Source organism: Excalfactoria chinensis, chromosome 1 (assembly GCF_039878825.1).
Source record: "Excalfactoria chinensis isolate bCotChi1 chromosome 1, bCotChi1.hap2, whole genome shotgun sequence".
NCBI classification, from domain to species: Eukaryota; Metazoa; Chordata; class Aves; order Galliformes; family Phasianidae; genus Excalfactoria; species Excalfactoria chinensis.
Genome location: NC_092825.1, coordinates 72100400 through 72120754, shown reverse-complemented (window position 1 = coordinate 72120754; position 20355 = coordinate 72100400). Strand labels below are relative to the sequence as shown.

The window sequence follows — 20355 nt, the reverse complement described above, 5'->3', positions numbered from 1 at the left end:
GTTTTCAGTAAGACAAGAAAGTCCATTTTGATCCCCACAAGGCTATAAGGGCTAGAAGATGTGAGAACACATACACAAAAGTTGATGGCACAAAGACTGCCTGTGTTGACGGCAACCCATATGCAGGATAGCTCTTGGAAAACTTTATCTCAGAGGTGTATTTTGATGAATACCAGGCTGGTCCTTCCACCAGCACAGAGTAGTCTCAGTGCCCTCTTGTTCCTCTTGTACTGGCACAAACTTTTATGTAGCTGTATTACAAAACTCACTGAGGAATCCATATAATCATGAAGTGTTTTAGGTTGGAAGGGATGTTTGAGATCATCTATTTCCAACCCCCTTGCTATAGGCAGGAGCACCTCCTACTAGACCAGGTTGCTCAAAGCCCCACCCAGTCTAGCCTTGAAGGCTTCCAGGGAGGGGGCATCCATAACCTTTCTGGCAACCTGTACCAGTGTCTCACCACCCTCACAGTAAAGAATTTCTTCCTAATATCTAGTCTAAACCTACCGTCTTCCAGTTTAAAACCATTTCCCCTTTTCCTGTCACTACATGCTCTTCAAAATAATCCCTCCTCAGCTTTCCTGTATGCTCCCTCCAGGTACTGGAAGGTCACTAAAAGGATCCCCAGAGCCTTCTCCTCTAAGCTGAAAAGCCCCAGCTCTCTTAGCCTGTCCTTGTAGGGGAGGTGCTCAAGCCCTCTGATCATCTTCATGGCCCTCCTCTGGACCCATATCAACAGCTCGATGTCCTTGTATTGGGAGCCCCAGAACTGGATGCAGTACTCCAGGTGGGGTCTCACAAGAGCAGAGCAGAGGGACAAAATCACCACCCTCAACCTGCTGGTCACACTTCTCTTGATGCAGCCCAGGATATGGTTGATCTTCTGGGCTGCAATGCACATTGCCAGCTCATGTTGAAACTCCCTTCAACTGAAACCCCCAAATCCTTCTCCTCAGAGCTGCTTTCAAGCCATTCTCCACCCAACCTGTATCTGTGCTCAGGATTGCCCTGACCCCGATGCAGAATTGTGCACTTGACCTTGTTGAACTTCATGAGGTTGGCACAGGTTCACCAGTCCCAGCACCTGAGGAATGCCACTCATAACTGGTCTCCATGTGGACACCGTAACAACAGTAACTTTCTGAATGTGACCATCCAGCCAATTCCTTATCCAGAGAGTGATCCATCCATCAAATCCATTTTGTATGTGGAAACAATGACTGGAGGAAGACTGGAACCTTTTACAGTGTCAGTGGTCAACAAAAAGATTGTAACACAGTGTTATGCTTCCATGGTTTGTCTAAGCTTGAGCAGCAAATGTGAGTAAATCCAGACTAGCTTTACCTTGTAAAAGGGTGTTAAGTGAAATGAGGCATAGGCATTGAAGCTTGATCATAATTTAAATTGCCTACTGAATTGTTAAGTTCATGCTGAAGACCTTCCTATGCAAATATCCACACTGTATTTATTCAGCTACCTCATTTGTACAACAAATTTGCATATATTAGAGTGTGGCAACACTCTCTTTATTCTGGTTTAGTTTGCTACTGAGTTATCGCAATGCACAGGACAGTCAACCATATCAACTATATTACTTATTTGCCCTAAACACAAGCTTTCTGAATAAAAAGGTAATTCCTTCCCCTTTCTAAAGAAGAACAAGACTAGGAGTCCTTCACAATATTGTTGAGAGATTTCTCTTGAAGACAATAAACAAAACAAATGGACCCATACATGGAATTTCAGCAGTTCCAGGTAAGGATAGAAGCAGCATGTTTGCAGCAGAACAGAGCTGCAACATCTCCAGACAGATACTATTGGCCTTACAGTTACAGATCACAGACACTGGTTCCCATCCTCTCATGGAAGCTACTGCCCTTGTATAAGAGATGATTTAACATACACATTATCTGCTTCTGAATTACTTTCAACATGGTTTATGTAAACTGAAAATGTTAATTATGTGTATGAATACAAAACCTAAGAACTGCAGCAACTCAGGAGTGGAATTTAATATCTGTTAGCCTTCCCTGCTATGGAGATATATGATTACTTCCTTTAACAGAGAAAAAAGAAGCCACTGTTATCAGCCATAGCCAATTTTATTTCTAAATATCAACTGGACAGTCCAGTAAATCTCTAATGGATGCAGTTACACTTCCAACAATTGCACCAGGACAAAATCTTGCTCCTCATAATGGAATATTTAACTGCCAAAAGAGCTACTGCTTTTAACTAAACATCTAAAAATTCTGCGGCCTCTGTGCCTAGAATCTTGTGAATACTTCCCCATCAGGACTGGAAACCATATTGATCCTTTGGCAAAAAGATTCTTTTTCTCTTTACCTTTGCTGTTTCTTTCTCTAAAAAAAAGTTTGTGCACAGTGAGGAGGTGGGAGGTGCATTTCAGCAGTGGCAATAGCAATATGACAGACAAGCTGTTTTCTGAACAACCATGAAGATTTTTATGAATGTGGCATGCATGCTTGTTCATTGCTGACAAAAGTGCATAGCTAATGGTGGTAAACATGATGAAAAACAGTGTTTTGAGACTTTGCATAATAAAACTATTTGATATAGCAATTTTATATATTGAAGTCTCCATGGAAAGAAATGAGAGGCATTACTTTTGGAGCAACATATGTAAAAAAGGCTAAACATGATTCACAAGCTACCAAGTAGACCAAACAACTTTATTGGACAAAGTCAGGGCTCTTGCTTTCTGTACCGATGTCAGAAGGTGTGCGCACACTCTGGATAGCTCATAACAGCAATCTGACATGTCTGGGGTGCGTTCAACTTACTGTACAAGCTGAGCACAGATGACATATGTATCTTCAACTTGCCGATGAGTTCCAAACATGCTGAAATTACAGTCACTGAGATATCTGTGGAAACAGATTTCAGATATCTACAGATTGTACATAAGATAGCTAATGTGCCAGTTTGGGGGGGTAACACCTGAGATTTTCCTCCCTTCTCGAGTAGTAAGCAAAATTTTTGAATATGTGCTGAACAAGGTTTTCAGATAGAGGAAATTTGTTCAGGGAAGGGGCACTGCAACCCTGAAAAAGGGTTGTACTACTTTCTCTCTTTTACAAATTATCTTGGTTGTCTAAGATCTGAGAAGCTGAAGTTTATCACTCAGTATCTGCAACCCCAAGAAAAAAAAATGCTTACAGAAAACTCAGCATTGTGCAGTGTCCTAACCAAACTAAGTTTTCTTTCTGATTGTCAGTGGAAGTGAATTTCACAACTGATTACTGAGAAAAGCCTCATTCCTGCTAGGATGTGGCTGTAAATCAAAATTTCTCTATAACTCTTCACAGAGGGAAATATGATCCTTGAGACACAATCTTCAGCTTATCTGAGGCTTTCAAAAACAATGACTGGGCAAGAGTCCAAACTATAGTAAATTTTGTGAGAAACTATAGCTTTGCAAACGTGTCCCCTGCTGTCAATGGAAAAGCATGTGCTAAACAAATCTTTAAGAACGGTTCAAAACTGGAGACATTCCTACTAAGATGGGGCAAGATGCAGTTCCTGAGCTAGAAGATAATAAAAGGCCTCACCAACAGTAAGAGTAAATGCAACTTAGCTAGCTTTCCAGGACAGTGTCATTTAGATACTCGGTATCAATTACCTCAGCAATTCAACCTGCTTCCTGCAGCCAACCATGTCTTGACTGCTGAACACTCTGGGAAATTACTTTGGTGAAAAACGTGTCACTGACATAGAAATCCCTTACATACGCTATTGCTAGGTAGGAGTTTGAGCTGTTCACTGCCGGTGAAATTAATGGACTGTCAGATCCATTCTCAGTTTAAAAAAAAAAGTGCAAAGATCCTAAAAATCAGGAATGAAGGCACACAGTAGACAAAAGAGGACAACCAAGGGAATTTGCACTGCTGCTATCAGGATGAAGAGGTGGACAAGACATTTTATAAGATGGGTGAGGTCTCAAGGTCTCTACCCCTTGTTCTTGTGGGGGACTTCAACTTCCCAGACATCTGCTGGATTTATAATACAGCAGATAAGGAACAGTCCCAGAGGTTCCTAGATTGTGTGGGAGATAACTTCCTGACACAGCTGGTGAAGGAGCCAACAAGGGGAAGCACATTCCTGGACCTGCTGTTTGTTAACAGAGAAGGTCTTGTGGAGGATGTAAAGGCTGGAGGCTGTCTGGGACATAGTGATCACAAGATGCTAGGTTTCTCAATCCTTGTTGAACCACAGAGGGGAGTCAGCAGAACTGCCACGTTGGACTTACAGAGGGCAGATTAACCGCTCTAGGATCATGGAGAGGGTCCCTTGGGAGGTAGTTTTGGAGGGTGTGGGAGCCCAGGAAGGCTGGGAATACTTTAACAAAGTTATTTAAAAGGTGCAGGAGCTGACCATCCCCCCGAGTCACAGAAGACAAGCTGACAGGCAAGAAGACTGGACTGGCTGAACAGAGACCTTTGGCTGGAACTCAAGAGCAAAAAGAAAGTGTATGCGTTCTGGAAGAGAGGGCAAGCTACTTCTGATGATTACAGGTACATAGGGAAGCTGTGCATGGAGAAAATTAGAAAAGACAAAGCCCAGATAGAACTGAACTTGGGCCACTAATGTAAAGGACAACAATAAATATTTCTATAAATACATCAACAGCAAGAGCAGGGCTAGGGAAAATCTCCATCCTTTGTTGGACACCAAGGGAAACTTAGTGACCAAGGATAAGGATGAGGCTGAGGTATTTAATGCCTTCTTTGCCTCAGTCTTTAATACTAAGGCTTGTTACTCACTGGGAACACAGCCACCTGCAATGGTAAATAGGGATAGGGAACAGAATAAGTCCTACATAATCCATGATGAGATGGTTTTAGACCTGCTCTGAAAACTGGATGCTCACAAGTCCATGAGACCAGATGGATTGTCAGAGTGCTGAGTGAGTTGGTGGATGTAGTTGCCAAGCCACTCTCCATCATCCTTTGGCAGTCCTGACTAACCAGAAATGTCTCAGCATACAGGAGGCTGGCAAATGTCACACCCATCTTCAAAAAGGGACAGAAAGATGATCCTGGTAGCTAGAAACCTTCAGTCTCACCTTGGTATCAGGGAAGTTTATGGGATGGATAATCTTGGGAGCCATCGTGGACAAGTTAAAGGTCAACTAGGGGATCAGGCCCAGTCAGCATGGGTTTACGAATGGTAGATCCTGACTGACAAACCCGATTTCACTCTATGACAAGGTGATCCACTTAGTGGATAAAGGTAGGGCTGTCGATATGGTCTAAATAGACTTCCATAAGGCCTTTGACACTGTCCCCCACAACATACTTGTGGAGAAGCTGGCTGCCCACAGTCTGGATGGGCATTTGCTACACTGAATGAAACACTGGCTGGATGGACGGGCCCAAAGATTTTTAGCAATGGAGTTAAATCCAGTTGGCAGCCAGTCACAACTCGTGTCCCCAGGCCTTGGTACTGGGACCACTTCTATTTATTAATGATCCTGATGAAGGGATTGGGTGCACCCTCAGTAAGTTTGCAGATGACACCAAGCTGGGAGGGAGTGCTGATCTGTCAGAGGAGAGAAAGGCACTACAGTGGGATCTGGATAGACTGGATCAGTGGGCCAAAGCAAACTCTATGAGCATCAATTGGGCCAAGTGTTGGGTCCTGCATTTTGGTCACATCAACCCCAGGCAACCCTACAGGCATAGGGAAGAGTGGCTGGAAAGCTGCCTGACAGAAAGGGACCTTGGTGTACTGATGGACAGTTGGCCGAATTCATATTCAGGCAGCAGTGTGCCCAGGTGGCCAAGAGGGCCAATGGCATCTTAGCTTGTATCAGGAATGGTGTGGTGAGCAGGACTAGGGAAGTAAACCTGCCCCTGTACTCAGCACTGGTGAGGCCTCACCTCACAGTACTCGTACTGTGTTCAGTTTTGGGCACCTCAGTACAGAAAGGACATGGTGGTGCTGGAGCTGGTCCAAAGAGGAGCAACAAGGTTTGTGAACAGCTTTGAGAATATGGCCTACAAGGATCAACTGAAGGAACTGGGGCTGTTCAGTCTGGGGAAAAGGAGTCTGAGGGGAGATCTTATTGCTCTCTTCCAATATATGAAAGGTGCTTACAGAGGGTGGGGTTGGTCTCTTCTCACTGGGGACAAGCAACAGGACAAGGGAAAATGGCCTTAAGTTGCACCAGGGGAAGTTTAGGTTGAATAGCTGGAAAATCTTTAAAGAAAGAGTTGTCAAGCACTGAAATAGGCTCCCCATGGAGGTAGTTGAATCGTCATCCCTGTATGTGTTTAAAAACCGTTGGATGTGGTGCTCAGGGACATGATTTACCAGAGGGTTGTTAGAGTTAGGGTTGTGTGGTTAGGTTGTGATTGGATTCAATGATCTTAACGGTCTTTTCCAACCTGAGCAATTCTATGATTCTATGATTTCAATCCTTACATTACATAACTTGAATTCTCTTGACCAATGCTATAGATTTGCAGAGCTTTAATAAACATGAGAAGGAAGAAAAAACTGTGAGGGTGAATGGATCAGTAGGGAGAATTTATATTTGGACTCTAGCTCTAGGACAGACATTTGAAGCACACTGTGAATGGCACTTAATCAGGAAATCTGACTTTAAGATGCCCTGAAATAAACAGTAACAGTTGGTACCATCACCAATTATCAGTCAGAAATACATCTTTCACTGTCAGGTGTTTAGTTAAAACAAACAAACAAACAAACAAACAAAGATTAATTCGAGAGATTCTATTGCTGGGAAATGAGAGGAGATAAGTAAGGTTTCCAAAGAGTGACTCAGCATAGAAATAAAAGCTCTCTGTTTTAGTTGTTATTCTTTTGATGTTTCTCTGAACACACCTATTTACTGGTGCCTGTTGATGTTCTTCATATTTAAAGCACATTAAAATTATAGAATAATAGAATAAATTAATGAGCACATGAAAATTGTAATAGAATGTCTTGGGTTGTAAGATCACCTCTAGTTTCAAACCTCTTGCTGGGGGCATGGTTGCCATCCAAAAGATCAGGTTAACCAGGGCAAAGGACTAGGCATTCCACAACTTCTCTAGCCATCCTGTTCCAGTGCCTCACCATCTACTAAGTAAATAAATTCCTCCTAAATTCAAATAGAAACCTCACATCTTTTAGTTTAAAACCATTCCCCCTTGTCCTATCACTATCAGGCCATGTAAAGTTAGAATCCCTCCTGTTTACAAGTCCTTTTTAAGTACTGTAAGGTCACAGTGAGGTCTCCACAAAGCCTTTCCTCTCCAGCTCCCTCAGCCTTTCTTTGTGTGAGAGCTGCACCAGCACTCTGATCACCTTTGCAGCTATCCTATGGACCCATTCCAGTATCTCCACATCTCTCTTGTCCCAGGGGGCCACAGCCTGGATGTGGTCAACCAGATGGAAAGGAATTTGATTAGAGTTAACTCTGCTATTGTTAATATATCATTTTAAGACTTGTCTGCACCTCATCTCAAAATCAACATGCTGCTTTTGAAATCCTACACTGCTGTTAGTTTCACTTGCCATATGTGTTTGTCACAGTTGCAGTCCTGATGAATTTCAAAAGCATGACACCATACCACACTAGTTGCTCAGTATGTTGAATTTAGAAGCACTATTGAAGCCAGAACAGTGAAGAGTAAACAACAGAATTTACAGGTTAATGATGGGGAAGCAGAGGTTGGAGGCTCCCAAGGAGAGACAGAAAGATAAGGATGATGGAATCGTAGAATGGCTTGGGCTGGAAGGAATCTCAAAGATGATCTAGTTCCAACCTCCCTGCCACATGCAGGGATGCCAGGCACTAAATCAGGCACTAGAATGAATTGCCCAAGGCCCCATCCAACCTGACATTGGACAGTTCCAGAGATGGGATATCCACAACTTCTCTGGACGATCTGTGCTGGTGCCTCACCATTCACTCTCACAGTGAAAATGTTCTCCTGATGTCTAATCTAAATCCTTTCTCTTTTGTTTAAAAATGGTTCCCACCCATCCTGTCATTATCTACCTGTCTAAGAAGTTCATTACCCTCCTGCTTATAAGCTCCCTTTAAGGAAGGCTGCAATTAGGTTTCCCCAAAGCCTACTATTCTCCAGGTTAAAGAAGCCCAGCTCTGTCAGCCCTTTTTCATAGGAGAGGTAATCCATCTCTCTGATCACTTTTGTGGCCATCCTACGGACCCATTTCAGCATCTCCACATCTCTCTTGTCCCAGGGGGCCACAGCCTGGGTGTGGTCCTCCTGATGGAGCCTCACAAGGGCAGAGTAGAAGGGGACAATCATCTCCCTCATCCTGCTTACCACCCCTTTTATGATGCAGCCCAGGATACCGTTGGCCTTCTGGGCCATAAGTGCACGCTGCTTGCCCATGTCAAGCTCTCAGAACCCCTAAGTCTTTCCCGGCAAGGCACCTCTCAATGAGTTCTTCTACCAGCCTGTAGGCATATCTGGAATTGCTCCAACCCAAGTGGAACACCTTGCTCTTGGCCTTGTTGAACCTCATTATGTTCACAAGGGCCACTTCTCAAACATATCTAGGCTCCTCTTTTGGATGTCATCCCTTCCTTCTGTTTTATCAACTGCACCACTCAGCTTACTGTCATCAGCAAACTTGCTGAGGGTGCACTCAGTCCCACTGTCTTGGTCATTGATACAGATGTTGAAAAGCAACAGTTCCAAGACAGATCCTTAAAAGACCTTGCCACCACCTGTACACAGAGCCATTGACTACAACCCCTTGGTTGTGACCACCAACTAATTCTTTATCTACTGAATAGTTCACCACCCTTCAAATCTCTGTCTCTCCTACTTAGAGATAAGAATGGTGTGGGACCATGTTAAAAAGCCTTGCTCAAGTCCAGGTAGATGATTTCAGTTCCTCTGTCTTTATCCACTGGTGCTGTCAATCCATTGTAGAAAGCCACTGGATTGGTCAGGCACTATCCAACCCTACAGGCATAGGGAAGAGTGGCTGGAAAGCTGCCTGATAGAAAGGGACCTTGGTGTACTGATGGACAGTTGGCTGAATATGAGCCGGCAGTGTGCCCAGGTGGCCAAGAAGTCCAATGGCATCTTAGCTTGTATCAGGAATGGTGTGGTGAGCAGGACTAGGGAAGTAAACCTGTCCCTGTACTCAGCACTTGTGAGGCCTTACCTCGAGTACTGCGTTCAGTTTTGGGCACCTCAGTACAGAAAGGTGCTGAAGCAGGTCCAAAGAGGGGCAACAAGGTTTGTGAGGGCCTTGTGGTATGTGTGCTACAAGGAATGAATGAAGGAACTGGGGCTGTTCAGTTTGGGAAAAGGAGTCTGAGGGGAGATCTTATTGCTCTCTACCAATATATGAAAGGTGTTTAAAGAGGGTGGGGTTGGTCTCTTCTTATTGGGGATAGGTGACAGGACAAGGGAAAATGGCCTTAAGTTGCACCAGGGGAAGTTTAGGTTGGACAGCAGGAAAAACTTATTTACAGAAAGGGTTGTCAAGCACTGAAATAGACTCCTCAAGGAGGTGGTTGAATCGTCATCCCTGTATGTGTTTAAAAACCGTTTGGATGTGGTGCTCAGGGACATGATTTAGCTGAGGGTTGTTAGGGTGGTATGGTTAGGTTGTGCCTGGATCTTAAAGGTCTTTTCCAACCTGAGCAATTATATGTTTCTATCACTCTATGACCTGACTAGATTTACTTGGGAAAAGAGAGAAGCCAAGTGCAGTACACATCTCCAGCCCCTTCTACAACAGTATAATTCATTTAATTGAAAGAAACCACTCACTAATTTAATATATTCACCTCGCCTATCACTGATGAGAAGCTGTTACATGTATTCATCACTGGCAGAAAAGTCTTCTTGGAAGCTCCACTGATAACATTCACCTGCATATATCTGCTTTGGTAAAAGTACTGTTGGTCTTTAACTTGTTTATTTCATTTTCCATATATCTTCTAGATAGAGTTTCACAACTTCTGAAAGCTCTACTGTGCAAGTAAACCATTCTAGTAACATGCAATGCCCTGAAAGCTGCTCCTCCTCAAACTATTAATAACGATGCATTTAGGAGGAGTTCATGGGGAGAAACAAGTAACAAATGGCAAAGATAATATTACATTGGAAAAGAGCAGAGCAGCCACTGCCCATGTGTTTGAAGGTTCATGTCTCATATTCATTGTCATGTGCTAGAATGCAGTTGGAACAAGAAGAAATGTCATGGGGATGTCATACATAACAATCCAAGTCCAAGAGCCAGTTCATTTTATCAGGCTCCCAATGCCAAAATCAAGGCAGAATTACAAATACTGTTTATATTTCAAATTAGTCAACTTTTAGCTTTAGGTGTTAGCTGTTGTATAAACAATTTACTGCACCACTGAATAAATACAAACTCTTTCTCAGTCACACTACCTTTTTTGTAATGTTAAAAACAGACAAACAAAACAACAGCAACAAAAACTTGGTGTTTGGAGTTAAACTTCCAAACTTCCAGTGCACAACAGATTATCTGGAATATTCACTGCTTAGTGCAGTACAAGCAGTTTCCTAACTTGGGTTCTTCAAGCCAAAAACTATATAAATATTAAAGCAACTTACTCAATGTCTTGATGCTTTTTTTTTTTTTTTTTTTAATGTCTTTGCCACATGCAAACACCAATTCAGAACCTCTGAAATATCATATCTTCATGTCTTAGAGAAACCTTCCAGTATTTACCTACTCACACAAGAAGATTATCGGCATTTTGATTTTGAATAACAATTTCACCCTAAAAAACAATGCTACAAATTCAGTAGTATAGCAGTTATTTTATCCAACACATCTTTGGACAGTTTACTTGGTACAGATGTCCATGGCAAACAAGCAATAAAACAGCAAAACACCCTAGACATATATAGAGATGTAAAAATTCAGGGTGATATAAAAATCTCAGCTGAACTTCAGTTTTCTTCTTCATTTTAAAACCACATGGTCTGATCTGTTAAAAGCGTTTGTTTCAGCCTGGGATAGAGTGTGACAGCTCTTAACCAAAATCTGTAAAACATTTGGTCAAGTCTACTTAAGTCTGTATTTGGAAATAGCAGTATAATATCTTGTAGAATTTCCAGGTTTTGCTGCTTTATATTATCTGGCCTCTCCTGTTGGAGTTTCACTACACAGCTCTATTGCATCAAACTCAGAGATTTATAAGTCAAATGTACCACAGTGAATTACAGGCATGACTCACAAGCTTTGTTTAAATATAAGATTGCACTACCGCAACATCTGAAGCTTGTTGAATCATAAATTTGCCAAGAAAAAGTTTTGGAGTTTTCCTCAAGGAAAGGAAATTGCCACATATTTTCTGAAGGAAACTTTATATATTTGTTTATTTAAACTAGTTCTGTTATACTGACCTGACGATCCTAGCTGAAATCTTACAATAGGAATAATGTAAGTAACACCTATGCATACTTCATACACAATACGAATCATAGAAGTTCCCCAGCTTTCTCATCCAGAACACCACAGCAGAAGTCACGCTTTCATTACCGACTGCCTACACTGAGAAACATATAAAAGACTGAATAATTTACATTATACAAGTCTTTGTGGCTTCCTCTTAATCAGTGACTTCACTTGTAAACTTATCTCACTTGTAATAAACTCAATGCACACAGATTAATTCTTCTTTCTTCTGAAGGCACCAGTTAAGAGGCTTTCTAGTGTCAGTTTGGACAGAGTACAAGATATGGAAGCTCATTTCTCATCTTCTCATTCCTGACCTGCAGTTGAAGCTGTAAACTGTAAGCTCAAGTTGAAAAGCTCCAAATCCCATTACACGTTCCTTCAGCTATCTATCTTGTATCTGCCCCAAGGTCTTATTATTTTTAACCATGTAATACCTGTGATCGTGATCATAACTATTTTGTTTGTATGCTGAAGTACAAAGGCACAGTTTTTGCAAATTTAAGTTAATTCACGAAAATTCTATCCTGGCTAAATTAAGAAAGCTTTTACCAACTTACCAGAAATAAATTCAGTAAAATATCAGCAAAATAATACAATTTCATAATATATCTCTCTTATCTTTGCTCTCTCTACCATTGTCTCTGCAGTCAATGCACATCTGTTCATCACTGGTACTTTCATAGCACAAAATGCAGCTAGTGAGATAGAAGAGTCAGAAAAATGTTGCCACTGCCTTTGTCTTAGAATTTACTAAACACTGAACACAAGTGCACAAAGAAGAATTTTCTGTCAATTCTTCTCTTGTATATAATTAAACAATTCAAAGTGTGCCAGTCACCATTACCGAATAAACTCCCCAGACCTAGTCAAAGAGAGCTGTACAGATGACATCATGAAATATACATCTTACTCCAAGACAGAATTAAGACCCCATGCAATTAAGGAAAGAACCCCAAAGAGAGTTGTGACTGTATTTAGTCTTCTGCTCAGTGAGAATTTTTTGAGAGGTCATCTAGCTGTCATCTAACAGGTTGTGAGGCCACTGCTTTTTAAGTAAGAACATCAAAGCAAACGGATACCTTACAAGGAGTCCTTCCCTTACCCAGAATTTGACAAGGAAGAAGGCATTTGCTGGCCCCCTTTCAAACAGCTCCTTCAGGCCTCCCTTTTTCTCAGGGAACTTGTCATATATCTGTCGGATATCCACTGCCTCAAGGTAACGATCACTGTAGCTGGGATTTGACTGCCCGATGTGCACAAACAGATGTTTGTTATACTGCAAGAACACAAAAAACAAGAGATTAGGAAATTTTTCAGTAAATTCTGAACATACAGCTTTTCATGGAAGAAAAGCTGACATTTTAGCAAACTGGGTGAGTCCATCCCAACAAAGAAATCCAAAAATCTCATAAGACCACTTCAAAAGATCTTCAAGCCCAGAAAGTATGCAGTTCTTTTATCAGTTGATGCGGAGAGCATAAACAGTGCATGAAGGGCTGGGTTCTGAAGATGATATGAATGATTATATGGTAAGGTCTGTACCTCTGCTCTACACATCACTCCAGAACTGTAACAGTAGATGCTCTGTCACCTTAATCCAGAAGGAAACAGCAAGAAAAACCTGACTACAGGAATTTTCTTAAAATTTGACAGCACTTTCTAATAAAACAGAAACATCAGCTGAAAGATCTCTACTAATACCAGTTAATACTGTTTTTAATTTCTTATGAATACACCCAGCTTCTTGCTTCTTCTGAAGTATTACTGTAGCTTTTTTCCCCCCTAAATTCACTCCTAAGCCATTGCCTCATAAAAACAGTCTGGAATTACCTGAGATGCAGGATTCTACCTGTCACAAGTCACTCAGCCAATAAACATCAAAGCTCCATATCCTGTGATAAATTACCACAGGAAGGTGCCAGCCAAATGCAACTGTCCTTTTTGAAGTACAGTTTTCCTCTTTCAGAGAAAGGAAGCATAACTGGCACATCACCAATGTATTTCTTAATTATAACAAGGCTTTAGTGAGACAAGCAAGTCTTATCACTCCTATTTTATATATGGTTCCACAGAAACATATTGATGCAAATTTGTCCCTGCTGACCCCAAATTTAAGTTCTCAGTACACAAGAGAGATTATGTGGCTCCACATCATCTAACCATCACTTGATTCTAGGTCTATTCTCCTAGGCTGAACAGGATAGCTAGAATAGTCCTGTGGGGGCTGTACTACTGTCTCATGACCCTGGAAAGGGAGGCCAGAAGCAAATGGCATGTAACTGGCTATACTGCTGTAAGCAATTCTGTCCTTTCAGAAAAGGATCTGTTTTAACTGGGTTCTTTGTTTCCCAAAGATGGCTTTCTAAGTAGAGACAAGAAGCAAGAATTGTCATACACATATAGCACATATTCACAATGAGCAGGAGCTACCTGAATACCAAAGATAAATGAGGAGTGGAAGTCAAAAGGGTATCTTACCGTGTCTTGATCTTGCTGTTGTTCCAAGAACGCAGAGAACTCTAACATCCAAAGTTTGGAGCTAGCAACCCTTCGTCCTTGCCAAGCTGCTGCTGCTGATGAAGGTGGGAGGCCAGTGGGAGAGTCAAACCCTAAGCATACAAGATTTATATACTGAAATTTAGAAACAGGTAATTTGTAACAGCTCTCCAATAAAGAATCTGTTGTCAAAGTTGAATGATAACATTTTCTTCTAACTTCAGTCATCATGCAAAATACCATTCATATGTTCCTCACTCCACCTGTGCTAGAAATGGCTTCTCAGACACACACTGCTAAGACAGCAATTGTCAGAGTTGTACCAACTGATGTAGAAGATAATCTACCTGGTTTCAATTTCATAGAAACATGTGACTTTAAGAGGACCTGGATATGCCCTAAATTAGCAGTGAAATAAGTTGGCTTAGTATCATAGAATTAAGTATCACCATTAACATGATTAATTAACTTCTCAAAATAAAGAAACTGAGAAGAAAAATAGATCTATTATTCCACTCAATGAGGAATAGGAAAGGCAATTGTTATGATGAAATTCAGAGTTCTAATGCAAGCAGTATGGTGGAAGAACAACAGACAGATATGAACTTGCTTTTCATGCTGATCCAGGAGGAAAAGAAACCCCCTCAAAAAACAACAAAAATCAGGCCTAAATGTTGCATTTTTTTAAAAAGTAAACTGAGCTCTCTCAATATAAGGATGTAATATAAGGGGAAACCACATGAAATTAATTTTGGATCCACTGAAATGTTTCAGTAGGTAAAAATACTTTTAAAAATAACTTTTATTTCAAAAGCATTAGTTATTTTTGAAGTTAACACATAATTTGAAAGAAGTAACTGTATTTCTTACTTACCTGGTAATGGCAGCGAAGGCTGTAGAGCATAGGGTTGTTGAGGAAAAGGTTTCACACTACAGGTATGCAAAGATAGTTGATGGAGAAAAGGAAAGAGGAAAAGGAAAATACATTTGATCAAATATTTGTTTAGATTAGATTATTAAAACAAACACTTTTCATTTCTTCCAGAACAGCTTCCAGTATTTTATGAACCACTTTTCCCCACAAGACAGCTTATTAGTTTCTGTTTCCTGATCTGCCTTACAAACAGCAGCAACTGAACAAGAAAAGAGCAAGAACACATAGCTGGAGTGAAAAGCATAACCCTTACAGCCACTTGTCCTTAAGTTGTCTTAAAAATTTCCTCACAGAAACATATCCTGCTAGATTATGTGATAAAAAGTTTGTCTGCACACACTTCAGGTAGCACAATGGAATAACAGAAGGCAGAGTGACCTGAATAATATTCTGACATAGCTACATCCAGGGCCATTACTGGAGAAACCACCAACCCACTTCTCTTTGCACTGCAAATGGGGAACTCCAATAATAGAGTCATAAAAATAAAATCCCTGACTTGATCAAACCAGGGCTGTCAGGGAGTCACCAGCCTCAATGGCTAAGTACAAATCCAACTCAAAAGTCAGTTGGTGTTCACAAATCAATTACCTTTCAAACTGAGGGGACTAATGCCTAGATAGGGGCATATTGAGATAAAATGAAAGAGCATTTGGGGATTGCAAAAGATTTATTTTGGAGACTTTTATGGCAAGTATAGGGATAAAAGATGCATATAAATTTGTCTAGCCATGTCCTGCACATTACCATTACAGTTGGTACTGTCTTCATATAAAATTATATTCCTAATTATTCTCCTGGGTAAGGGTCTCACCCCTCTGTACTTTGTAGTGCCTGTGGATGTCTAAGTGCCATTCACACAACCAACTTATGGGTTACAGGGGCCGTGTTTCTGTAGCATCAGAAGCTATAGCAATTAAGAGTATTCTCACTACTGAATATCAAGCTAGACTAGCCAGCAAACAGATGACTTTGGGGCTAACTATATGTCTTCATGGATGAGGTACCATGTCCCAGTGGAACAAAGAAATCCAGGCCAACTGACATAAAGACTGAAGTCTGAAGGGCAACTGAAAACCAAGTTTGTGTGTGTTTATCTTTGTGAGTGGCAAACTGGAAAAGAGTCAAGATACAGGACCATGTACTGGGTGGACTGTATATCCAAGCCCAGCTACCAAAGAGATTCACTGTGTGTATTTGTTCATATGCACGTGTGTTTATCTGTGTGTGCAAGTGAGGGATCTGCACCAGCAAGGAGTGGAGCTGACAGCAAAAGGGGAGACAAAGGATCCAAGGATAGCTACTGGTCAGAGTGCACAAACCCAGATATTGGATAGATCCACAGTATGTGTCTATATCCCCTTAACACACCTTCACCCAGATCATCAAGAGAGAGATACAGAATGAGGCTGCTGATGTTGTTTGTATTTGTATGAGTCAGTGTTTTTTTGTGGGGGCCAATGTATATCTGCATGTATGTGCAATGCATATGTTTGTTTGTGTGCCCACCAAGAACACAAGCTCAGACTCCTTTACTGGTTGAAACTAGGAGCAAGGAGATGCAGTTGCCATGTCTCAGGCTGCTAGATTCAGCAGCTCAATAAATTAACCCACATTAGGCTACCTGATGAGTCATGGGGAATGTTAAAAGGGTACAATCCATACTAAAGATACCATATGAAGACATAGGGTTTTATTTGTTTAAGACTGTCTTGTGACTCTTAAGTTTATCATGGGCCTTAGGTCTCAGATCCTTGTTCTTAGGCAGATTCCCTGACTATGGATTACATTACCATTTCAAAAATCTTAAAATAGCTAATGTTCTTCAAGGATCATGGAGGAAGCATCTGCTCAGACAAAGGAATACTCACTCTTGTGAAGATCCAGCTTGTCCTGGCAAAGCTCCTTGCCAAAACTGCAAGAGAATAAACAGGCAAAGGTAATTACTCTTAGGATAAAGAAAGAAAAGCCAGACTTGCCCCTTTTTGAAGAAAGAAACAACAAGCTCAAAGATATGATACAGCTGCAGCTCCTCTTTCTGCTTTCCTGGTTTAATCCTTGGAGGGTGTTTTCTATGCAGTAATAGTTAATAGTAGTGATGTAAAAGCAAATGACACAATAGTGTTTTTAAATGTAAAATAGCATGTATGCATTCTTGCACATTTGTCTCCAAAGCTTTAAAAATGCTCCCCTTCTTCAATGGCCCACTTTTTTCCGTAACTCCTCAGAAGTATTTTGGGAGAAATCAATGCTGAGCAAATCTCACTAGGCTCAACACCAAGGACAGGGGATGCTTACAGGCCCTTTGTGTTAAAAGTTTTGTGTAAGAGCCATCATCATTTGTGATCTAAGCACTCAGGATAAGCAAGGGAATTATGAGTTTAATGAAGGGTCTGGATGGTCCAAAAGGTTTCATGGACTGAGAAAAGGAAAAAAAAAAAAAAAAAAAAAAACAAAAAAAAAAAACAGGCAGCTGAAAAATCCAGAGAATATGATTATTCTCTCACTTGTGTCATTTTTTAAATAGTATACAATGAAACTCCAGTTATATATCAGTGTGAGCAAGCAATTTGCTGTACAAAGAAAACACCTTTTGGCAGGTCTTGATGGTCTTTCAAAGATTCAAGTGTCATCAGCCCAACTCTTCTAACACACTAGTTCACTCACCCCAGAAACAGAAGGATAGGCTGGTCGTGGGAGACCTGGCAAGGCCATTTTACTATGGAAGGCAGCTGCAGAGATTATCTGGGCTGATGACATTGTAGCCATACTCTGCATACCTTTACCTTTAGCTGTCTGATCCTATGGGTAGGAGTAAAAAGAGAAAAAACAGAATAATTATAATGATAAGTATGTTGACTGATCTAATGGATTCTGAGCATTTCTGAAAACCTGAGCAGCAGACTCACCAATTAATACCCTATGAACTCTTCAAAGCTTAGTACTCGCAAACATTACTATACCTTCAGATGTGGCTAATCTTACTTCCTAAAATGCTGGGATCACTGTTTTAGAGACTGTTAAGCATTTCTCTTTTCTGTCTGCAGGTCCTTAAGCCCCACAGCTAAAATGTTTTCTCATGGAAATTAGGACTCTAATTCACTAGTGTTTTAATTACTGGTAAGGATAGAAAATGGAAAGACCTTCCATTCTCAAAAAAATAAAATAAAATTCTAAAAACAAGCTCATTGTCAATACCAAAGGGGTTTGGTATAATCATTGTAAAAAGACTATCTCAGTTCAGGACTTTTATTCTCAGGTAGAACTGATCATCCCTGGCAACAGTTATCCCTGGGGAAACAAGAAATCCCAGGACAAGAACATATGCAAGAACATGCTGTTTTGTATTTTAGCAGGACTGTGGAGTTGCAGCAAAGAATGTATGTTGAAAACAAAGAGCATTCTTTGTTCCTTCTACAAAGAAACCCAGGATATGAATGGACAGCCATAAGTACTTCCACATATTCTTCCTACAGTCCCATACAAGTAATCTTTATCCTTCAGACACTCTGCTTTTATCTGTGAAATCATAACATGACATGGCAATGCCAGAGGTGAATTCATGGCTTGGAGAAGCTGCTAAAAGAAGTTCTTGTTCTCTTCAGGAACTCTCAAAGCCACGAGCTCATTCATTTTAGGAACTGTGCTAACTTCTTGCTCTTGGGTCTCCACTCTATCCTCCCCTGTAAGGTTTTGTAAAGGCCAAATCACAGGAATATTGGTGGATGTAATACAAAAACATTTTGAGGAAGGAAAACAGAAGCTCAAGAATGATAACTTTTAAATGAAATTATATGTAGGAATGGGCATAACTTAAGTATCTTTTTTTTTTTTTTTTTAAATACAGTATCTGTGACTTCTATTAGTACCACTCAAGTGCATGTAAGAGAAGCATTTTAATAACTGACAGAATTTCTAGGTTTCTCTACAGCTAAGAGATTTTTTTTTTTTTCCCCACACTGCAGCTTAAATGATACTTTGGAGATTACATGCAACATTTTAAGGCTAAGGATTCTCTTCTACAATTTTTTTCAGACATATGAGGACTGTTTCCCAATTGTGTGTGCTGAAAGGGACCTTTTTCTCTCCTTGTCTTTTCTCTGGAAAAGTCATTTGTCTACCTGAGTTTTCTGGGGAAGAAAGATTAAAATTACCTGTGGATTTGTTAAAGAAAGATTATTAATAACAAGAAAATTAAGAAGGAAAAAGTTTTTAATCTATTTAAGTCTGGTTTGTTTTTCTGCTTTGTTTAAGTGCCTGACAAAATGCTGGAAAACAGCACATTTTTTGTGTTCTTTTTCAGCTAACAGTTCTGTATTCATTTGTATCTGTGTTTCCAATACACTTGAGAAGATGCAACTTTTTTTTTTTTTTTAACCAAACATTTGCAGTTCACTTTTTTTATTCCTCTCAAGATGCACTGGAATAAATAATAAAAACAAGTTTCTTTCCTTAGTGTAGTATTTATTAGCCACCCAGGACATAGAAAACTACTGACATCTGAGAACAGAGATTTCTTTCAGAGTTTTCTTTGATCTTTTACCCTACTTCCCCACATCAATCTACAGTAGGCACACTGCACACTTTAAAAAGATACCTCAATTTGTGTGGGAGAAATTAGACTAATTGCCTTGAAAAGTCAGTATGCAGCTGCTCAGTTTTCTATTATATAAATATGAATAAGTATGGTAAGTATGAAAAATGATCAGTGATAGAAGAAAACTCAGCTATCAGCTGAAACTGGAAGAAGGGTAATAGCTATTGTGATTCCTTTTCCTTGCTTTATGAAAATGATAAGGGGAAGCAAAAAAAATAAATGAGTTGAAATAGTGCTACAGACTTGCCTCAACAGGCAAAAAATGAACACTCCAGTACTGGTGAATAGTTCACTACACGCAGCTGGGAGAGCTCTCAGTATGTACAGAGGTAGTGTAAAAGGAGAATAAATGTCTCCAAGCTGCTCACCAAAAAACCTCCATTCCCTGAGAACAAAACCTGCCAGCTCTTAAATGCTAAGTGCAGACTCATCTGATTGGCTTTTCAATCATGCTGTGACATGCAAATAATGGAATCAAGGTTATAAATACAAGCAGTAAATCTTTTTAAGACCCTGGGCAGTTTTTTCCTGCTCACTCTAACTTGCCTCTCCACTTAACCACAGGCTTAAAACTTAGGCAGCACTACCTAGAAGCACTGAATTAGTTGTAATTTGTGGCTTTATCAGAATGCCTGGAAACACAACAGGCAAATTATAGATACAACACCAGTTTATAAAATGGACCTGGAACTGGTGGTGGAAGGAGGGTAGCGCACATTCATAACTTTTAGAAGTGATCACTGCTCATGCCAGAGATGCATACACTCCAGCACTGGTCAAGACTAAGTGCCAATGTCACTCACAGTCCACACTGTGTGTGGCCCAGCAAGAAGTTGTCCAGACAGTGAAGATGAATCATGTACTAACA

General features: G+C 40.5%; 1 protein-coding gene across 3 annotated transcripts in view; it reads right to left on the bottom strand.

The window, feature by feature from the left end:
* TEAD4 (TEA domain transcription factor 4) overlaps positions 1-20355 on the bottom strand; it is a 78688-nt gene that overhangs the window by 7578 nt on the left and 50755 nt on the right. For 2 of the 3 annotated variants that reach the window (XM_072328886.1, XM_072328902.1), the window contains exons 5-9: positions 17558-17692; positions 16762-16805; positions 14831-14886; positions 13939-14069; positions 12563-12736 (exon numbers count right to left, since the gene is read on the bottom strand). In XM_072328886.1, the coding sequence (XP_072184987.1) occupies positions 12563-12736; positions 13939-14069; positions 14831-14886; positions 16762-16805; positions 17558-17692 (540 nt within the window). The remainder of the gene's footprint in view (positions 1-12562; positions 12737-13938; positions 14070-14830; positions 14887-16761; positions 16806-17557; positions 17693-20355) is intronic. The other variant, XM_072328894.1, reaches the window with a different exon arrangement.